The sequence below is a fragment of the Carettochelys insculpta genome, chromosome 1 (genome assembly GCF_033958435.1).
Source record: "Carettochelys insculpta isolate YL-2023 chromosome 1, ASM3395843v1, whole genome shotgun sequence".
NCBI classification, from domain to species: domain Eukaryota; kingdom Metazoa; phylum Chordata; order Testudines; family Carettochelyidae; genus Carettochelys; species Carettochelys insculpta.
Genome location: NC_134137.1, coordinates 156,351,988 through 156,373,828, shown reverse-complemented (window position 1 = coordinate 156,373,828; position 21,841 = coordinate 156,351,988). Strand labels below are relative to the sequence as shown.

The window sequence follows — 21,841 nt, the reverse complement described above, 5'->3', positions numbered from 1 at the left end:
CATATCTGGAGTTAATACTTTTCCAAAGACCTGGAGAAACAGTTGTCTTCTGAAAGCTCTCACTTGAGATTCTGAGACTCCATATTATTGCTCACTTTTACTTGTCATGACAACGCTAGCAAGTAAAGAGAAGAAGGCTGTAGTTCCTCAGTGCAGTCGGGAGGAACACACACACAATTTTTTTCATCCTCCCTTCTCCAGAAGTGGAATTGGGAGTGTGTGTGTAAAATGTTTGCAGTATAGTCTAGAACAGAGGTGTCCCAACAGATGGCCCATGGGCCGGAATCTGACCCCTGGAGCCTTTTTGTCCAGCCTGCGGAGCTGGCTGCCAAGGTGGCACTGGCTTCCATGGGGTCAGCAGCCACAGCTGTCCAGTGGTGGGCATGGTGAGCTGCCACTGTCCCTGGGGCGTAGGACAGGTGGCATGGCCCGAGCAGCCAGAGCACCAAACTGCCTTCAGCCCCAGGGGCAGAGGCCCAGCTGGGGCACAGGGCTGGCAGCAGAGTGGTTTGGGGCTGGAGGGTGGAGGGATTTAAACCTGGGGGCAGGCAGGGGACAGTTTGGGGCTGCGGGGGGTTTAAGGCTGGGGGTGCAGTTTGGCGTTGCAAGGGGGTTATGCCTGGGTGGAGGGGTTGGAGCTATTGTGTGTTCAGCCCCCTGAAACACACACACATTGCTGTGTGGCCCCAATGAAGAAAGGCTGGACATCGCTGGTCTAGAGCACTGGCTCTCAGCCTTTCCAGACTACTCTATTCCTTTCATGAGTTTAATTTTTTTCTCGCGTACCCCAAGTTTCACACCATTAAACTGCCTGCTTACAAAATCAGGTATAAAAATACCAAGTATCACAGTACGCGGTTATTCAAAAATTGCTTATTTTCTCTCTTTACCATGTAATTATAAAATAAATCAACCGGAATATAAGTATTGTACTTGCATTTTTGTGTGATTATACATACCAGTGTAAACAAGCTGCCTGTGTGAAAACTTAGTTTGTACTGACTTCACTAGTACTTTTTATGTAACCTGTGGTAAAACTAGGCAAATACCTAGATTTGCCTAGAGGACTTGGAAGACCTGTGTGTGCTTCTGGTGGAGACCCACTGATCCAAGGGGTCTTAGTTTTGGGACTTGATTGTGCGAGTTCTGGGATTGCATTGTGGTAGTACTTGTACAAACATGACAAGATACAGTCTGTGCTCTAAAGAGCTTCCAGACTAAAAATTGTGTTTGGTAGATGTCTAGGTAAGCAGAATGCCCATTTTTTCGTTCTTTGCCGTATGAAAGAAGGCCAATAAGAGGCCTTTCATTTTCAGTCTTAGGCCAAAGACATGGGGGAGAGGTATCCTATGATTGGGGAAATTAAGCTTCCCCGACCAATTGTGCACCCTTCCTCCTAGAATGTGTAACCAGCCTGCTGCCTTTGGCATGCTATCACTGAAAGGATGCCTGGGCCATGGCATTTTTTTTTGTGTGCTCCCCCAACACCTCACTCTCACATCCCCCTCTTCTCCTGTGGCTCCTTGCTGCTCCCACTTCTCTGGTAGTCCTCCTCACACACTTCTTCCCTCCACCTCCAGCTCTTGTTTCTTCACTGCTTTCCACATGGCCTCTGCCATTCATGGCCCAAGAGGCAGCAACATGTAGGTGGAGGCCCTTTGAGGGCGGGTAGAGAGAAGTGCAGATGGGGGGCCTCTCTAGGCAGAGGGAGAAGAGAGATGGGGCAAACGGGTGGGGCATAAGTGGGGCCTCAGAGAGAGAAGACTGAGTGTAGGGAGGCCTCAGGGCAGAGAAGAGGCTGGCCCACAGACCAGGCACAGGCAACAAAGGAAGTGTACCCCTGCATCCAAGGAACTTCTGGTGTTCAGGCCAAGTCTCCCCAGATGGGGAAGTCATGAGTCATCCGGGACTAGAGCCCCAGACTATGGTTACTTCTCACCCAACAGCATGCCAGTGCACCTGAGATTAAGCTCAGTTCAGGTGTTTCACTTCCCTAGACTGGAATATTTGGATATCCTGGTTTGCTGGACAATAGAGCTTTATTCTGTGCGAGTCAAAAGTACCCTTTGGTTTCTGACATCACAGAGAATCTTAAGAAATGTAATCCATTTTGGTGAGACACAGCCAAAACTATGGACTTGATTAGTTCTCGTGTACATTAGGCAATTACCGTAAATAAAAGAACTACGCGTAATCTTGCTGACACTTGTGATGATAGTGGAGAGATGAAAGTAATCGGAAAGGAGCTACTTTAGTTGATTTCTGTTGTTGGAGAAAAGCTGCAAAATATAAAATTGTCAAATGGTGACAAAATCAATAGGAAAAATATTGCTAATCTTTCTAAAATGGTATTACAAAGATTAAAGTACTTTTTAAAATACCAGAATCTGAAATGTGGAGTAGAAGATTTCCAAACCACCTATGTTGCTTACATTTCAAAATTGCTTAAGGTTAATTTAAAATCCACCTCTTTGTTCAAAATATAGTATTCAGGCAAACCATTTTTCTGCTTTTCCCTTTTTTCTTGTTTTTTTGTTTGATTTTGTTTTTTGTTGCTGTGTGGTTTTTTCCATTCTTTGCAGGTTATGTTAGTAAAGCTGTACATTCTCTATTTGAACCGCATTAAAGTTTGGTAAAGCAGTTCTAATTAAAGGTCTTGGTGTATTATGGAACCATTTTAATTGTAGTAAAACTGAATCCTTCTCAGATGGTTCTGACTGATCTTCTAACTTCTTGTTTTAAAGATTACTGGCTCAAGGTTGTATGACTGGAGTCTGCAAGGTTATGTAGCTGTAGAATCTCTCTGGAAGGATAATCCTAAAAAGAAGAAATCTGGGAAAAAAGCAGGTGACAAGGTAAGAAGTCCAAGGGATTTGGTTTCCAAAACAGAGGATAATTTGAAGGTGCAACAGTCATGGTCAGGGCACAGGATGATAAATTGAGACTTGATTTGCTTTTTTATAAACAAATATGATCTTACATCTCTGAAGGGGAAAAAAAGAAAAAGGAAAGGTTAATTCTAGGAAAATCTTGAACTAGTTCCAGTCTAGGCTTCCCAGAAACGTTGTTTGGAAATGTTTTCTCGTCATGAAGATAGAAGTGGGGAGTGAAGTGGAAGAATTATTCTGATTCTGTCATGTCTGACAATGCAGGCTGTCATGGATTAGACTTTGAACCTTAAGAAAACGTTTACCAATCGTGGGTGGGTGGGCAGGGGGGAATGTTTTTTTCTGTTTGTGTTTTGCTTGAGGGGATTTTGTCTACTTCAAAATAGCATTGAAATTGTTAAACTTCATCAATACTAGTTCATTAGAAAAGTAGAATTGATTTCGTCTCCCACCCATTTATCGAACTGGTTTCCTCACCCTTGCTTTTTTTTGTGGAGGTAAAAAATTGTGAAAATTGAGGCATCTCTGTTGTCATATTGGTAGGCAGGCCGCAGCAAAATACCTTTTTCTTGCACTGTTTTACTAGGCTCCAGACACTCCTATTTTCCAGGCTTTAAAACAGTACTTTGTAGAGGTAAGTAGCTTAGATGGGTTTGGAGATTTTGTTTAATATTTTTGGACGCATTACCTAAAGTTTTGATGATGAATTCTCACAAGTTTGATTCCGTCATTGGTAATTGGCCTCAGAGTCAGTACAGTCAGGTCTCGAAAAAAGTTGCTCTGCTGTAAGATGTTTGTCACTTACACCATTGAAACTTTGAGGAACACAACATAAACTTTCCTCACACATAAGTAGTTATGCCATTTAGAAAACAGAAAATTAGCATGCCCTCTCAGCGTTCTTTGCCACTCTCCTCTGTGTCATACTGCACACAGGATAAAAATGATTTAAAATGTATTTTGGGTTAGGAGGATTTCTTTAAACATTGCTTCAAATGTGTGGTACAGTAAATGAGTTCATTAGTGTTTAAATGGTCACATGGGCAAAATTTATGCTCTTAAAGTCCTTCTCCCCTTCTACATTATTTTATAGGGGAGAATTCTCATTTATACATCATTTTGCTCTAAGTCACAACTTCATGGTCCCTATCCCCGACATGTATCGAGGACCCCTTGTACTGAATCTGTGCTCTATCACAGTTCTGCCAGCACTGCATTACTGAAGGTGCAGTCTTTCAAATATCAATTAAGGTTTTTTCACACTTTTTGCAAGAGCCAAGATGTTGACTCTTTGAGCTGGCTAAAATCCAGTTGAATTATTATTCATTCTTGTCTACCTCATATTCATTTGTACTTTCAGTTCAATAAAGCATGTGTTCCTTCTCCCTCTTATATGCAGTTCAAAGATCTTGGTTCCTTCCACAGATGTGGCTGAATTTTGCCAAACAAGTAGAATATTTGGAATAATGTAGCTTGTGTAGAGTGTGGCAAGCATTTTCAGAGCTTAATATCATTCACAATGCGTTATGAACATTAATAAAGATTATTAATTATAGGTACGTGTGCTAGTTTGTGTTGCTTTGAATTAAATCACATTTTCTTTCTTTCCCACTTCTGTTCTGAATCAGGCACCAGTACTACATTCAGGTTTCCTTCCACCAAAGAGGACTGAAGTTATGTTCAAGCCCTCTTATGGTTCATTTCACATTCCCATCCACTCATAACTCCTGCTTGCCCCTTGTTATTCCAGTTCTCACTTCCCAGGCTAATGTCTCTGCTTCTTCCGTCCAGGTGTAGAGTGAGTTTACTTAGAATTATTAGATGGGAGTGAGTCTGTGATACCAGATCACTGTTTTGATTTTACTGGCCATTTAAATAAATATAAATGCAGAACTTAAAACTAGCATGGCTGTGATTTCATGGACAGTTGCATCTTGAGACTTGAGTCTTACGTTCTCGTTCTTAAGTGTGTCTGCCTCTTCTGTCGACACAAACAACTGGATTATAGGACTCCTGTCCATCTCATATTTTGTATATTAACCCCACTTGAAAAGCTAGTCTTACAAGACTGACTAAATGTTCTGATAATTATTGTGAGACAGAAGAATGGGATGGCCACACTGGGCTTGTCAGCTCCCTGCTGTGAATAAGGCCGGATGTAGAGCTCCCCATTGGGCAAAGCCAGGCTCTCAGTGGGGAGCTGGAAGCCAAAACTCCAGGGTGCGGGAAGCCTGAGCAGAAGCCTGAGCTGGGCAGCTTGGGTGGCAGCCCAGCTCAGACTAACCTTTGCAACAGCCAGGCTATGGGAGCCAACTTTGTCACTTTCACAGCTCCAGCAGAGCTGTGAAATTGGCAATAACAGCCAATAGATGTAAGTAACATTGCCTACTCAGAGAGATGGAGTTATATTGGTGTATTAGAGCCCTTGCATTGACAGGAGCAAGGCTGTGATGTGTACACTAACGTAATTAGATTGATGTAAACAGGCTTTAAGTCAACCTGCTGCTGTAGTGGAAACCAGACCTGAGTGCCTCAAGTAGACATGCTGTGAGCACTGAACCCAAGTAGTACACGGCTCTCTCTCTGCCACTGTTCCAGTGGTGCACAGGTACTGCAAGTTTGAGAAGTGCTTTCAGTGATTCTCTGAGAATATGTCTTGCACATGAGTCACTCTCCACATACATTCTGCAAGTTTTAACCTGAGAATACAGCACCTATGTTAAGAACCAATGCTTCACAATGCTCAAAAATCCATGTGTACTTCTGCCATTTTTCACAGAGAGGGTATATTTTGGTGGGCATAAGGATAAAACTTCAACTTCAGTGTGTGCAGTTGTCAACAAGTTCTTCCTACTTTCCCCAGACCCTTTCCCTTTGTTTCTTTGCAAAGTGTATAGGTCTGCAGGAAGGCACTTTCCAGCTAGATGGTAATGTTTCTTTATATGTGTAGTACATACTGGGGCTGCTTCTCCTTTTCCTTCCAACCCTCCAGGCAGACACACATTCACCAGGAGCCATGCTCACAGACTAATACAGACCCTTGCCTGGTGTGAGATTCTGCCCCCCAGAGAGTCCCAGCTCTTTAGGGGGATCTAGTAACAAAATCCAAGGAAATAGGGCTACTGCACTTGTAATGTAGTCCCAAGTACTCCTTACAGCTACGTACGTTGAGGCTCCAAGCTGTGCCATCTTAAGGGACTACATAAAACAACATGGGAGAGGTTGACAGCAGCTCCAGTTCTCTTGCCCTGACAAAGGGAGCCTATTTATTTTCCCTTCCCCATTCCCAGCCTGGCACATAAAATTCCAGTAGCACTTTCTGGGATGTGCAGTCCTAGGACTCCCTCCAGATGGCTGAGAGAGAAGGGAGCTTTGTGGCACCTATGTTTCAAGGCCCTGCTCCCAGGCAGACATGGAGCGACTCAGGCTGCAAACTGTCACCTGAGGCGACCTCCTCTCTCTTAGCGTCTGCTTCAGTTACTGGGTCTCTTTACAATAAACCACCTAGAGTGGGTGGTGTGGCCCCAGAAGATGCCTTCATCAGTCTTAAAGGGCCAGTGCATTATACCCTTGCTCGTTCTAATAGTTTGTCATTAAATTGCTGTATAACAGCACATTTCTGATGAGGAACTAAAAAGATGGGTAAAGGGGGGGCAGCCTGGCTGCTGGTGGGGAGTTAGGCTTCCCACAGGGAGCTGCATGCAGAGCTGTATCCTGACTTTTAGCCACCCATACTTCCCCTCTTACGTTGGTGAGAAGTGCTCCTGGTGAATACATAGACCTCTGACAGTGTGGACATGATTACTGCAATGGCTGTAAGCCAACCTAACATAGGTAGACTTGTTTGTACTGTAGATATGCCCTCAATCGCTCTGGCGACAGAGCCCCAATCCTGGTACTGGAATTTGAATCACTTCCTCTTGCTCATCAGCTCAGTCACGTTGTAAATCCTGCTTGTGCCCCAAATAGTTTTTTTAAAATACCGAAGCAGCAGGGAAAGCCTGTCGCTCACTGAGATCAAACCTAAACTGTGGATGCCAGTTTGGGGATGATCAGACGCAGGTGAATGCAGAAAGAGTTATAAATAAGGCCCACAGTTTGATATTACTTGTTTTTAAGGTGGGCTGTATGTCAGGAACTCCATTTGAAGCAGAGGCTGGGCAAATTTCAAGGCAATTGGAATAAGTATATGGATTTTAGAATGCTTAAAGACTGATTGAGCTCTGTATTATCATCAAGTAAAGTGTAAATGAATAAAATAGATTAAATAAACGTGAATAAAATGGATTGGGTCTTTATTTTTGTTTTGGTTTAAGGAAATGGGTGCGTCATAGCACCCTGTCACTACGTGAAATGGCATACCTTATGTCTATTAATCAGCTTCCTCACTTCATAACAATTAACAGTCCCTCTAAGGTACAAGGCCCTATCTCTCAATAATGCAAAGCTCATCCTATGCCACCTGTATGCTTGCAATACCCCAAAAGCCAACAGAAACAGTTGGGCCCTGCCGCATGCCCTAACTATTAGTAAGCACTGGACTATTGTGAGGCTTAAGAGTTTAAAAAGTCATGCACATTAGTCTGCCAAATTTACCCTTTTTGAATAGAGGCAATTCTAACACGAAGGCTGTTACAGTCTGTAGCTGCAGGAGAGGCTGTCTCTCAAGTGTCCAAGTATCACACGGAATTCAACTGGTTAAAATCAACATTGTCGGTTTTACTTAGAAGCCTGTTGGGATCTGTACCAGTTACCAGAGTAAAAGTGCCATGCTTTTGATTAGATGCTCTCTGTATTAGGTAGGTAGGTAGGTAGTTGCACCTGTTTCAACTTGATTGTTCATAACATGGAGCTCCAAATGCTATGCATTACAATAGTTTGTGTTAAAGGCATGGATTATATTATCTACTCTGCTAAACAGAACTGTTGGTCCAGACAGACTGCCAACTTGTATGTTTAACGAAGGTAATAAATGGTGAACATATCAGACTTGATTCTTACACTTACATAACCTCCATGTCTCTGTCTCAGTATAGATACTGGATTGTAACAGGGATTGGTCCCCTCTGTAACCGGCTTCTAGAAAGGGTAACAGGAAAGTCATGGTTCCTGTGGCTTTTGCTCCTGTCTGAATTGTAATGCTGTGGACAAACTGTTTAGAAAAAAGTCAGCTTGGATATGTAGCATTATTCTGGTAGCTGGCCCTGGTGCTTTCTTTTTCCCTTTCTGTATAGGAGGAAGATGGGCACCCAACTGATTCTCAACATATATATTTATTTCTTCTGTGTAGTTGATTTTTGAAAATTGAGTGATTTAACGATGATCAAGATTTATCTTACTTGGACGTTAACATCTGATGTAAAAAATGGCCTGAGGCCTACTTGTAATTGCTAACTCAGATATTGAAGGTTTAAAGCAAATATAGTCTGTGCAATCATTTTTTGATTCAATACTATCTTGATATTCAAATGGTACATTACATGCCAAAGGGTCCTAACTCACTCAGGCTAGGGCTACGTTATACCCCTACCTTGAAATAAGTTACAAAATTTGTGTCATGCAAATTGCGTAACTTATTCTAAGGCATCTTATTTTGAACCCAGTGCAAGATACGCTGCACCGGGGTTTGGAAAAAAAAGTGCTTTTTTTGAACTCCCCGGTAACCCTCATGCGAGGAGGGTTACTGGGAATGAAACACCGTTCTTGAAACAGGACTGTTATTTTGAGCGCAGTGTTTGGCCTCAAGGTTTCTATTTCTAATTTGGTATACAATTTTTTCGTGAAACAATGTTGTAGCCTAAGGCAACATAGTATCAGCTCTCTTTAGGTCAACACATGGCAGAGGTTTTAGCAACAAAATGCTACCCACAGTTTTTGGTAGAAAGTGAAAAGTACAATCTGCCTGAAACTGTAGGGGGAATTTTGGCAGCCAGAATGGAATCAGCTGTACTGTCACTCAGAGTAACACTCCTGCTTTTGCAAAAAGTGATTAAGTGGCCAAGGTTCCTGAATTCCATTTTCTAAAGCAGCACTGGAATTTGAGCCTAGATTTCAGACAAGCTGTAGAGCCAAAAGATGGCAACTCTAATAACACAATAGCCCCTAAATAGCAGATGGGAGCGCTGGCACAAGGCAGAATGTTACGTATTGGGTCAACACTACCATTTTCTGCATTATTTGGTTACTCATAGGAACTCTGCCATCCAAGTACTCTCCTGACCTTTATTAGCTTTTTGAGGATCAGAACATCTGGTGATAAGTTACTTTGACTTAATCCTGACGACAGTAGAAGTCTAAGTTGATAGTGCTGTCGTACATGTATAAAGAAAAGAAAACGTGTGAATATGCCCCATGTAAAGGTGGGAGTGAGTGAGCACATGTTAAAGCTGCAGTGTCCGGTATGCTTGTCACTTGCCACATGTGGCAAGCTGGACACTGCAGTGTGGTGAAATGTGGCTCCTCAGAGCCACACATGTGGAGTGCCTTCTGCCCTCTCCACACCTACATCCCAACACTTGGTGGGACAAGCGTGTGGCAGCAGCAGCAGCTTGCTCTGTGCCTCTTGCCCTAGAGCGGACCTAGCGGTTGTGGCCCAGTGTGGCTCTCAGGGTTCTGACCGTGGCTGTAGCGTGGCGTGCCTCATGTGGCTGCGGTGTCTAGTGAATCACCAGCAGTTTGTTCGGGGTGGGAGGGAGGAGGTTCCTGGCTCGGCGGGAGGGGAAGGGCATTGAGTTAGAGCAGTGGGGAAGCTGGGGCTGCTTGGCTCTGCGGGAGAGAGACGGCATTCAGTTAGAGTTGGGCGGGTGGGACACAGTTCTGGGGGTGCCTGGCCCTGGGGGGAGGGGGAGGCTGTGGCAACTATGGAAGGATGAAAACGGCAAACTTGTTTGAAATAAGTTAGTCTGATCCAAATCAAAAGGACCATGTATGAGGGAAATATCGTGGGACTGGGACCCTAGCATCCACTCCTACACTCCTACCCACATCGATCATGTTTACATATCTATCCAGGCCTAAATGGTGTTCTGCTGCTGCGTAAGAATCCAGCCACAGGGACCAATGAGGCTTCACTAGATTTTGACCTTCTTAAGGCAGGGATTTTTTTAATCTCTGTAAAAGTTATTATCACTCCTTCAGCCCAGCAGGGATATGTAACATAATTGTTTATTAAATGTTGACAGCATGCTTGGTGATTTAAAAAAAAAAAAAGTGATTCCTTATTTGTAGAATGTATATGTAAACTACCATTATAGTTTAACTGTATTGTGAAATTTTAATTTTTGTGTCAAACTTTAACTTCAAATAATTTATTTGTACCTCACAATTTTATTTAAGTGAAGTTAGAAAATGTTTTTTATTGCCATAAGCAGAACTGATATTAAATTTAATTTCAACCCCATTCTACGGTAGAACACTCACTTTTGGAAGTATTTTGGCATTGCATTCAAGGGGTTGTTCAAACCAGATGTAAGCAGGCTAAATCCATTTGGAAGCTAATATAGCGGAGCCTCATACCACAGCGAAGTCTAAATGGGTTTAATTTGGAGAAATAAATAAAGCAAAAGCTTAATATCAGAACACTTGTTGAAGTAGTAAGCTCTGACTGTGGAATAGTCGCTCAGTGAAAGTTACTGAAATATGCTTAATGAAATCAATTTACAATTATATTTGAGTACATGCTCTAGGGAACATTCTTGCATTGGCAGAGAGACTAAAAAGATGTTCTAATAAGCCTTTCTTCTGTTGTTCATTTCTGTTATTCACTGCAGAAGTAGCGTGAGAACACACTTTCAAAGGGTATAGTATAAAAGGGCCCTATTGTGTAAATCAACACATTTCTAAGAATGCAACATGGCAACTATAACATTTGTGGGAAATTCTCTACCTCTAATGTAGACAAAAATGAATCCATTAAAGCATCTTTTACTGAACTACCATTCTTCCATTGTTTTTTAAATCAAACACAGGAAGACTTAAATCTAGAAATGCTTTGAGAGTAATCTTGCATGTGGGGTGCAAGAGAAAAAGGTAATGTCAGATCTACTGACCAGTTCATTTTGCAAGAAGTGATTGTTCTGCATTGTAGGTGCAAGAGAGACTGGAGGATTTTTTTTTTTTTTTTTTAAAACAGCAGTGTCCCTGCCCTGTCCTCCCAGGTGAAGGTAGAAAGCATGAGATGGTTATGACCCTCCCTAAGTTTCCTCTTATCGTCCATTCTTGTGAGGTGGAATCTAGTTGCTGTGCAAATGCTAGACTTTAATTTTGACTAAACTTCTTAAACTTTTTCTGAAACTCTTCAGAGCTACTTCTGTTTTTATTTTGATAACTCTAGTCCAGGGTGTCTCAAACTTATTCCATTACACACTGCCAAGAAGGCTTCTTGACCCCAAGAGGGGACGTCATGGGATGTGAACACCTGTTCCCCACAGGCGTCTGGTGTTGGGCCCCTCAAAAGGTGCTTACTGGCTCCAGTCTATCCTAGCAGCCATAGTCAATATAAAAAAACAAACCACTCCGACTTCAGGGCAGTGGGGGGGGTCAAGCAGCCAGAGTCAATAGTCAATTATAGCCCCTCCCCCCTTGGGATTGACTGGGTGGAGTAGTTAGGGGATACCAAGCCCTCCCGCTCCCCTGGGTTCTATCCCAGGACCCTGTCAGCAGTGGAGCAATCTATCACAAGCTCAGTGGGGAATCTGCCTGCAACATGCTAAGCTTTCCCTCCCCTGGGCGACTTCCTACCTGACTCTGTCATCTGCCTTGCAAGTTTCCTTCAGATATCAGGCTTCTGCAGCCATTCCTCACTTTGGGCCAGCCACAGCTCTTCAGCAGGAGTGTTGTCTTACAGCACCTCCTCCCCCAGCAAGAGTCAGTCTGACTGAGCTGCTCCATGAGCCTTTATAGCTGGCCTCCAGTTGGAGCATGCCCAGCAGGCTCTTGGCATGAGTCCTTCTCAGCCAGGTAACCAGACTTAACCCCTGCAGACCCAGCGCAGGGTTGGTACCTGCTGTCACAGAGGGTTTGAAGTTTGAGCTTGCCCAAGCCCCTCTGTCTAGGATGGGGGGCAGGGGGCAAAACAGATTGTAGCCCCAGGCTGGTGCCCTGTAACCTGAGCCCTGCATCCTCAGGGCTCAAGCCTTTGGGCTGTGACCTAGGTGCTGAGACTCAGCATTCGGCTTTGACCCCATGCCCCAGCAAATCTAATGCCAGCCCCAGCAACCTCATTAAAGTGGACTCGCAATCCACATTGGGATCTGACCCGCAGTTTGAGAAATGCCGCTTTAGTCTGTCCTAATGCTTGTTGGACCAAAAGCTGCTATTAGACCTCTCTGTATACCCTCATCCTACACAGACACCCCTCCTCCACTTTGTACAGGGACTTAGACATGATGGACTCAGAACCTTCAGCCATCAAGCAAGTCCAGACTATCCTGGTGAAGTAATTCTTCTAAAAGATGGGCACAGCATATACCTATTCTGCTTGGAAGAGTTCCACATCCCAGATAAGGGCTCAGTCTGTTTCTGTTTCTCTGCAAGATCCTGCAATTCAAGAGATGTGAAGCTGAAGCTCCCATCTTCAGGAACAATGTGTGATGGTTCTGTGTCAGGACCCTTATCAGGGCTGTTGGGACTAGGAGTCAGAGCAGGATCAAATTTGAGGCTGAGAGTAGTGGAGTTCACAGTCAAGTTCAAATCCAGGGCCAATGCAAACGATCAGAGTCCAAGTCATCTTTCATGGTCTGAGTGAGGAGTTGAGGTCCAAATTGAGGTGAAGGCCAAGCCAGGAGTCCAAGAACGGGGAGCAGCAGTGGTCAGGAAACCTACAGGAGGTCTGGGATGTTGCTTGTACAGTTCCTGGAACACTCCTGGGCTTTATATAGAGTCAGGAGCCATGAAGCCAGTGTCTGTCAGATCCCTGGAGATGGAACTTCCTTTTGGCTGTGTACTCTGTGGGTCATGGGTGGTAGAGCAAAATCTAGTTTTAGAGGCCACTGGGTGGTAGCATGGAGATGTAATCTACCTAGTAGCTCTTCAAGACCCAGAATACGTCAACAATTGGATCTGATTCCACTCTGTCTCAAAGGCCTCATTAATGCGCAAGCTTTCATCTTCTAGTATTCCCTCCCTTGGGTAGTTGATTTCAGAAACCAGATGCAGCATCAACATTGGGATCACTATTGCTCTTGGTGCCAAAGCTGTCAACATCTCCAGGAAGGCAGCAATATGCTTTTAGGGGCTTTCCCAAACACTCAGACATGAGTTTGCGAAGGATCTTGGTGTTTTCTCATAGACAGACAGGACGGTGTTGAGTAAAAAGTCAACCAAGTCCCACAGGGCATTGAAAATGGATGGAAAGGAACAGAGTCCACTGGGCCTTGCATCCAACATACTCCTTCATGGATGTCTATTATGGCACTGAGAGGACAGACTCAGAATGCACAAGAGCCACACTCAACAATGCTTTCACTGATAGTGCCTTACCAGTCAATGCTGACAGTGAAGTAGATGTACTCCACCCCACCCCCAGTCCCCAGGATATGTGTTTTTGCTGGTGTCCAGGAAGACCCATCTCTGCCTCTGAGCAGTGACATCGTGGCTACATCTACACTAGCCCCAAACTTCGAAATCGCCACGCAAATGGCCATTTCAAAGTTTACTAATGAAGCGGTGAAATGCATATTCAGCGCTTCATTAGCATGCAGGTGGCCGCGGCACTTCGAAATTGACGCGCCTCGCTGCTGCGCAGCTCATCCCGATGGGGCTCCTTTTCGAAAGGACCCCGCCTCCTTCGAAGTCCCCTTATTCCTATGAGCTCATGGGAATAAGGGGACTTCGAAGTAGGCAGGGTCCTTTCGAAAAGGAACCCCATTGGGACGAGCCACGCGGTGGCGAGGCATGTCAATTTCGAAGTGCCGCGGCCGCCCGCATGCTCATGAAGCGCTGAATATGCATTTCACCGCTTCATTAGTAAACTTCGAAATGGCCATTTGCGTGGCCATTTCAAAGTTTGGGTCAGTGTAGACATGGCCCAAGAGACCCTGAGGATCTCTACAGATCTCAACCACTAGCCTGTCAGGATCACTAATTGTCTGGCCTTCAACTTATCCCTTTATCTGTACATGTATGGAATGCCACTGGGGCCCACCAGTGCAAACCTGTTGTAGAAAGGGTGGAGCCCACCTCCCATCCTATGGCTTTGTTAGCAAGATCTCTTTCACTAGAATACAGAGAAGAGCGTAATCTAAAGCTGTGCGGCTCTTTCACTGACTGAGGACCTCAGTCATCCCCGAACAAGGTAGTTGCTTTTGCAATGAAAAATTTCAAGGCCTTTCAGGAGTTCTTGGTGCAGATTGCAGTCACCATGGTCTCTCTCCAACTCTCTGGCAGCGCTCCCTCATAGAAGGAGAGAGGAGCTAAAAGTCATCATAAAAGCAAGGTCAACTGTTGGCCAAGATGGCCTTTCAGGCAGCAATATTTGCCTTGGGTCTAATGCACCCAGGTCTGTGGCAACTGCAATAATTATGCAGAGAGGATTGTTTCAAACATCCCTTGCAAAGCACAAGCCACAATTAAGGACTTGGCCTTCAAGGACTTGGAAATGTTCATTAAAAGGAATGACATCCCTTTTTTTTTTTTTTTTGAAAGATTGTAAAGTGACTTTACACTCCTTTGGGTCTATGCTTGCCCGCTGTGCTGAAAGTTGTACCTCCCTCAACCATTGCACCAGCAGAAACAACATACTTCATCGTGGCACTGACACTTCTCACAAGAGCCTATTATTGATAGAAGTGGCCTTGTTTTGTTTAGAAGCCATAGAGGAGTTTTCTTAGGAATAGAGGGGAAGAGGCTTCTACTCCTGGTATTTCTTTGTTCTAAAAAAGAAAGGGGATTTTATCTCATCCTAGACCTGGGTGAACTCAACAAATATATATGCCACCTCAGATTCAAGATAGTCATGCCATCGTTTTGTGACTATCAACTTGCACGATAAAGACTGCCATCCATTTGGACCACAGGAAGTATTGAAGGTATACAGTGGAATCCAACATTTATTAATACAGGCATCTACTGTTTGAATTGTGTACATCACTGAGAGATTTTACCAAGTGCCAGCCATATGACGTCACATCTAAGGAGATAAGGAATCTGTGGCCACCTATACTTAAATACCTGGCTGATTGGAACACATCCCAAAAGGAGAATGTCAGAAGTGGTCTTGCTCCAAGTCCTATGGGAGCTCATGTACAGTGGCTCTCGTCGCTACTCAAGAAAGGGAGGGCCCTTCTTCTCTTCTCTCCAGTCATGACGTTGGTCACAGACACAACAGGGACAGGTGGGTGCCCACCTGAACCACTTCAAAATGAACATTTTGGAGTTGAGCTTGTGTTGTGTTTCTGCTTGTCCCACAGAACTCCATGGTGCCAATCTGGAGGGGCTGTGCATTGTTGATGCACTGTATAAACAAACAAGGAAGGTCTCAAGTGTCCCCTCCATCTCTTTGGACACCACTGAGTTTTGAGTGGCGTCATCAGCACAGAGCGACCTGTTAGCTGTGCACCTTCCAGGAGGCAGGAACAGTACAACAAGATTCTAAACAAGAATGTGGTGTCTACTGCAGCAATCCATGCTAAACTCAATATTTCATCAGTGCGGGGGAGTCCCAGTATCAATGTGTTCATGCTGGCAGATAAGAACAAATGCAGGCTCTTGTGCTCCAAAGGATGTGTGAGGCCCATCTCCCTTTTGGATGCCTTTCTACTCTGGTGTTTTTGAGGAGTCCTGCATACCCTTTCACTGATCCCTCTGATCCCCAAGATCACATAGGACAAAGCTGTAAGTCATCATGATAGCATCCTTGTAGCTGAGGCAGATTGTCAGATATCCAGTCAGCCTCTTATGTATCCTTCCACCTGTCTGGACATGCTATCACAGAATGAGGGTCAAATATTGCGCCCAGATCCATAAACACTGCGCATATGGTTGGGTGGATGAACAGGACCTGGAAGTTTTATTTTACAAAGCAAGGAACCTTCTGCCAGGAAGACTGTTCCATAAAGTGGAAGAGATTTTCCATATGAACAATCCAGAAATATGTGCATTCAATAGAGGCTCTAACAACAAATATTTTAGATTGTATACTTCTCCCGATGCAGCCAAGTCTACTGTCCAGCTTCCTGAAAGTCCATCTTGCAGCAATTTTTTTTTGGCATTTTATGCTTCAGTACAGGCTCATTCAGTCTTGTGTGCCTCCAGAGTATTCTTCATACCTGTCTTCCATTTAGAGACCCGAGTCCCTTATGAGAGCTTACTGGTTTTTCTCCTACTGCGTGAGGAGCCTCCCTTGAAACCATTAGTGTTCATTAAACTTAAACTATTAAGACTTTTTCTTGGAGTCATCAGGGCGAGTCAGTGAACTGTAACTTCTTAAGGCTGGATGACTTTATACATCCTTCCATACAGACAAGATGATGATGAAGCCACACTTAAGTTCATCCCCAAAATGGTCTCAGAATTCCACCTTACCAGAGCCAGGATGCAGTCAGGGTTAAGACATGCTCCTCCGGCCCCTGCAAGGAACTGCTGCATCTGGGAGAGAAGGGCCCTCCCCTTGCCCCAGCTGTAGCAGCTCTGAGTCTCTGCATGGAGGTTATTAGGCAGCTGCATGGCCACATAGCTTGGAGGTATCCCTGCTTACTAGTCTTGAAGTCATGCTCTTCACCCAGAGAAAAGAAGCTTTGCAGTCTGGTTATTTTTAGGTCTTGCTTTACCATAACAGGACCAAGCCTTTCAAATTTTCTTTGTGCTTTGTGGCCTTAACCAGCACATCAAAAGGCCAAGCCATTTCATCCAAGAGAATCTCAAGGAGGATTGCATGGTGTATTTTCACCTACTGTTAGCTGGCTGGTGAGCTTCTCCCTCTGAACCTCAAGGTATGCGTCAGTAACATCTGTGGCCTGCTTCAGAAAAAGCACTGACCTCCAGCTTGTTGGGCAGCCCATTAGCTTTTACAATACCTTGACATGGCAACCAGAGTGTATGTTAAGTTCTAAAGAGCTATTCTTCAGTCAGCCATTTGAAAGATACTCCTTGCTCGTGTGTCTGGAGAGGATACTGCTTGCCAGACACCTGCACTGGGAATCATACTACCGCATACCAGAGCAGAAGAGCAGCACAAACAAAAGTTATGGCTGAACGCGTACATCTCTTGAGCAATCGGCGTGTTTTTACATAGTCACTTTTAAGACTAGAGCTGCACTTTAATATTTCCATTAATGTATTTTCAAGTTCTGTAGTTAACTCCTGACAATTCCCTGAGTGACTGATTCATAGACATTATTTCATACTCCAGCTACACCAACAGAAATATACTTACTTACCTGGGGTGCCGATGGCATTGTAGTCTGTGTGGATTCCATGGCTTGCGTTGTGTCCCAGCTTTTGGAGTCCTCAGCAACATAGGTTTTGGCTTGTGAAGGAAAGTTGCGGCTACTTGGCCCTTGATGTTCAGATGAGGAGATACAAACACATGCACTTGACTGGCAATCATAGTCAGAAAGCCCAGTCTTTGTCACCTGAAGCATGTGCGCACCCTACACCAGCACCCACGCTTATTACATCTTGTGGAATAACTACCGGTTGAACCTCTCTTGTCCGGCATGATTTTAGTTAGCTGGACAACCACTTATCATGGGTGTGGCCAAGTTTCCTGAGGTCTCATAAAATTTGTTTACAGCTACCAGTTTTGGCTCTCAGAATTCTGTGCTGTTTTTAGCTGTAATTTACCCCTAAATGTTGTCCAGGAGCCCAGTAAGCAGTGGAAGTGGTGGTAATGCTACTAGGCAATATGGACCTTCTGTGGTGCAGCAGATTCTCTGGTGAGGCCCTGAGGATGCTGGACGAGAGGGGTTCAATCTTTACAATTACTGTGTAGGGTTGGGTAAATAGCTGTTCTCTTTAGCTCTTGAATTGGGTTTCTGTTCTGGCAGAATTGCTTACCATGGGTTTGGTTTTGTTTTAAATAGTGTGTTTTCTTTTTAAGTCTGAAGCCGACCATGAGAAGCCAATGGAAGTGCACATCAATTCAGGTGAAGAAAGAACCATGAAGTAGAAACTGCCATCACTTCCCATCAGACAGGTAATACATGAGAAGGGTGGGTCTCAATTGTTTCTCAAAACGGTCTGGGCCCGGGGTTCTCAAACTTCACTGCATCACAACCCTCTTTGGCCAACAAAAATTACTACACAAGCCCAGGACGGGAGACAACAGGCCAAACCCTGCCACCTGGGCAGGGGGGCCAAAGCCAAACCGTGCCACCCTAGGGATGGGTTGAAGCTGAAACTGAAGGCTTCATTCAGCCCTTTCGGTGGGCAGGGTTGTAACCTGAGCCCTGCTGCCCCTGGTTAGGGCTAAAACCCTTGAGCATCAGTCCTAGGCGATGGAGCTTGGATTTTGGCTTCAGCCCTGGCGTCTGGAAAGTCCAACACCATCCCTCATGCTCACAACCCTCTTTGAAGTCATAATCCACAGTCTGAGAACCACTGGCCTACAAAAATAAAGTCGTCATGGGCAGTGGCTTATCACAGGCTAATGGAGGCTTTGTCTCCCACAAAGCTTGTAGTAAGCCTCACTTCTGGTCTGCCCCACCCAGGCCCCTCCTGGTGCTCTGCCCTAGCCCTACCTGTCTAGGGGTGGAGCTGGCCAGCCTGTTATGGGGGCTCAGGGAGATAGGCACCAGGCCACCCAGTATGCTGGGGTTGGGGTGCTGTGGGCTTCAATGTGGGGGAAGGGCATGGAGGTGCAGGAGGAGTGGGGCAGAGGCTCAGACAGAAAGGGAGGAGGCTAGTCTCCCCAGTAGCCAGGTCACTGGCAGCCCATGGATGGCAGAGGTGTCTAATGCTCAGTGCAGGAGGCATGGAAATAACTGGAGTTCTATTTCTGACTTGGCTCTGGACTCAGTGTGCAAGTGTGGGTAAGTCACATGACTGCTCTACCCTTCAGTCACCACATTTCTGGGATGAGGATAATCAACCTTTTTAAAGCAGTTAAGATCCCAGGACAAAGAAATGCTGGGCAACTGAAAAGTATGACTACAGTTTAGTGTTTCTTTAGTGTAATAGAGGTGAAAATGGTAAAGATGGTGTATTATCAGTTCTCGGGACTTACTACCCAATATACTCATCTTTACCATTTTCATCTGTATTACACTAAAGAAGGATTGTAAAGTGATTGTAAAAATGATATTGTGGGATTTCATGTTTGTTTCACAAAGAGTTCTGTATCATATAAGTTCAGTTTGCAAGTAAAATGCTCCTCTGTGCTCCCCTCCCCCTTTCAGTTTCCAGCTCTGTTAACTCTAAGTTTGAAAAGTCAAGCTGAGGTCATTGCATTTTATGAGTCATGAGCGCTAATAAACATTCTGCAGATCTGACTGAATGCATGCATCTGAATAACAATGTCCCATTTCACATAGTCACTTTTAAGAATAGAGCTGCACTTTCATGTTTCCATTCCTGTATTCTTAATTACTGTAGTTAACACCTGACAATTCCAGAAGTAGGCTGTCATAAACCTTGTTTCATACTTTCAGTACAGTAAAAATGTATTAAGCTTTTTCAAAATAGTTACTTAAAGGAAAAATAAAAATAAAAAGAAGGCAAAAGGCTTGTCCTGAATTAGAGGCAAGAGAGAGAACAGAAAGGAAGATGTGTAATTAAAATGTTTTCACTGTAAATTAGGAGGGATCTAAATGCTACAAAAGCATTAATATTATCTTCTGCATATAAATATGAATAATGTTCTGTATATTAATGAGTCTGCAAGTGTCAGATTAATCAGAAACATTAAATTGTCCTCCTAGTACTGCTAGATATGTTTGTGTATAACAATATCTATTTTCAGCTGTTATTTCACCTTTTGAGAATTTATCTAAATTATTTCTTTAATTGGCCAAAGAGAAGGGGAATCATATTCTTAACATTCACTTCACACACTTATGCTCTTCAGAGCTCTGGTCCCAAAATCTTTTAGTCCCATTAGTGTACTCACACTATGGAAATAAGTTTGAAGGACGTCTCCATTGCAAATTTGTGTATAAAGTCCAAATTAATGAAATGTCTCTGGTATCTGTTTTAGTCTATTTATTTAACTCTTTTAAACTTTTAATTTTTTTAATATGTATGATTAAAAGGGGGAAATGTAGGCCTTAAAATAACACATACTCATGCACAAGTTGTCTGTAGAAAAGCTATAATGAATTTTTATAAATTGAGGCACTTAAAAACCTCTTTGTCAGCTGTGCTAGCAAAGAGGAAGTAGACACAAGCAAAAAGTGGATAGTCAGCAGCCTGGTAGCGGTGGTGGCCAAACATGGGAGAGAAATGTGGTGGGAGGGGGCTGCAGGAGAGGCAGGGCTTGTGGGGGTGCAGGGCTGGAAGCTGAGCAGTGGGCTTGGGCTGGTGAGGGAAACTGGAAAGTAGTGAGAAGTAGTGAGTTAGTGCTAATCATTGGGTTTTTTAATCTATCTAATTTTGTTACACCAGTGTAAGTGAGAACAGAATCAGCTGGGTATAGTAAACAGACATGAAAAGTTATTGAGTCGTAAAACATATTGGTTACTGCAGTTCAGTCTGGGTTGTATTATTGTGGCTTGCCTTCCCCGTTTCTTAGGTTCTCAATGTTCCCCAGCCATCGCTGTAAAGTTCTCTGTTCCTTATGTGATAGTAAGAGCTCTTTGCATTAGGGACTTTGTGTGTGTACTTGCTCAGCAACTTGCACAATGGTTTCTACAATACAAATAAGTAAGTCACTGTACTACAAAAATACCTATATTTATCAGTGTGCCGTGACAAATTATTGATTAAATTGCAAATCAAAATTGCTATGTTTTTAATAGCAAGTCAGCGGAGGAAACAAATGAAGATATGATACTAATTTTATTCTCTCCTCTCCTTTGGACATAGGTGCATAGAAAATTTAGACAAGATCAACATTCTTCTGCATATATTACATATATATATATATGAAAGAGAGAGAGAGGGGGAGAGGAAGAGGACTGAAGAATCTGTTTTGATTACAGTTTAGTTAACCTGTGATGTGCCTCAGGAAAAACTGACTTTGTACAATCTGTTGCTTGGTTGCGGATACTTGGTGAATGGACACTGCCTAGAATTTGTCAGCTGGAAACTTTTAGGCCTCCATCCTGCAACAGCATCTACATATGTTCAAGGGTCTGCCCAGGTGGGTCCTACTGGAGGAGCAGTGCAACAAGCAGGAAGTCTCAAAACTCCTCAGTCTCTTGGTTCTATTTACATATATAATTAAAAATTCAAATTAAATGCATCTGTTGTGCTGCTTTCCTTCTTTTCTCACATTCATTAACTGACATTTGCAATCTTCTCTGAAGGGCAGTAATTGAACTTGCAAGTTTCAGAGAGGTTGTAGCTGTATTAGGCTGTTTCAGCAAAAATAACAAGGAGTTCTGTGGCACCTTAAAGGCTAACAAGTTTAGTAGGACATAAGCTTTTGTGGACTGCAGCTCATTTGGAAGTGAGTTGCAGCCAATGAAAGTTTATGACCTGCTAAATTTGTTAGCCTTCAAGGTGCCAGGGGACTCCTTGTAGATTTGCAGGACCAACTAACAATGTTTATTTCTTTACACAGGGAGTAAAGCATAAATAGCATGTCAGTAGCATAATATTGTTCAACACTGATTAACAGATTACCAGTGTACACCAATTACAATGAACCTCTTTCATTTGCATCTTTCCTTTTTATCCAAATCTTGTGCCTCATGTGTGCTAGTGGGAGGTATATAATGGAGTATCTGTGAATTCCTTGCTAATAGATGGATGGGAATGGAGTTGTTTATGTTTGTTCGTTTTTTGCTTGAATGCACAGCTCCCTGGGTTGGAACGTTGTGTTGGTGGGAACCAGCTATAGCATAACCTATGATTGT

At 43.7% G+C, this 21,841-nt stretch overlaps 1 protein-coding gene across 9 annotated transcripts in view; it reads left to right on the top strand.

The window, feature by feature from the left end:
* APOO (apolipoprotein O) overlaps positions 1-21,225 on the top strand; it is a 78,779-nt gene extending 57,554 nt beyond the window's left edge. For 7 of the 9 annotated variants that reach the window (XM_074994365.1, XM_074994387.1, XM_074994349.1 and 4 more), the window contains 4 exons: positions 2,745-2,855; positions 3,475-3,522; positions 17,926-18,021; positions 20,847-21,225. In XM_074994365.1, coding sequence (XP_074850466.1) covers positions 2,745-2,855; positions 3,475-3,522; positions 17,926-17,994 — 228 coding nt within the window. In that variant the 3' untranslated portion in view covers positions 17,995-18,021; positions 20,847-21,225. Of the gene's footprint in view, positions 1-2,744; positions 2,856-3,474; positions 3,523-4,287; positions 4,339-17,925; positions 18,022-20,846 lie in introns of those variants that run through there. The other 2 variants (XM_074994341.1, XM_074994332.1) reach the window with 2 other exon arrangements.
* The last annotated feature ends 616 nt before the right edge of the window (positions 21,226-21,841 follow it).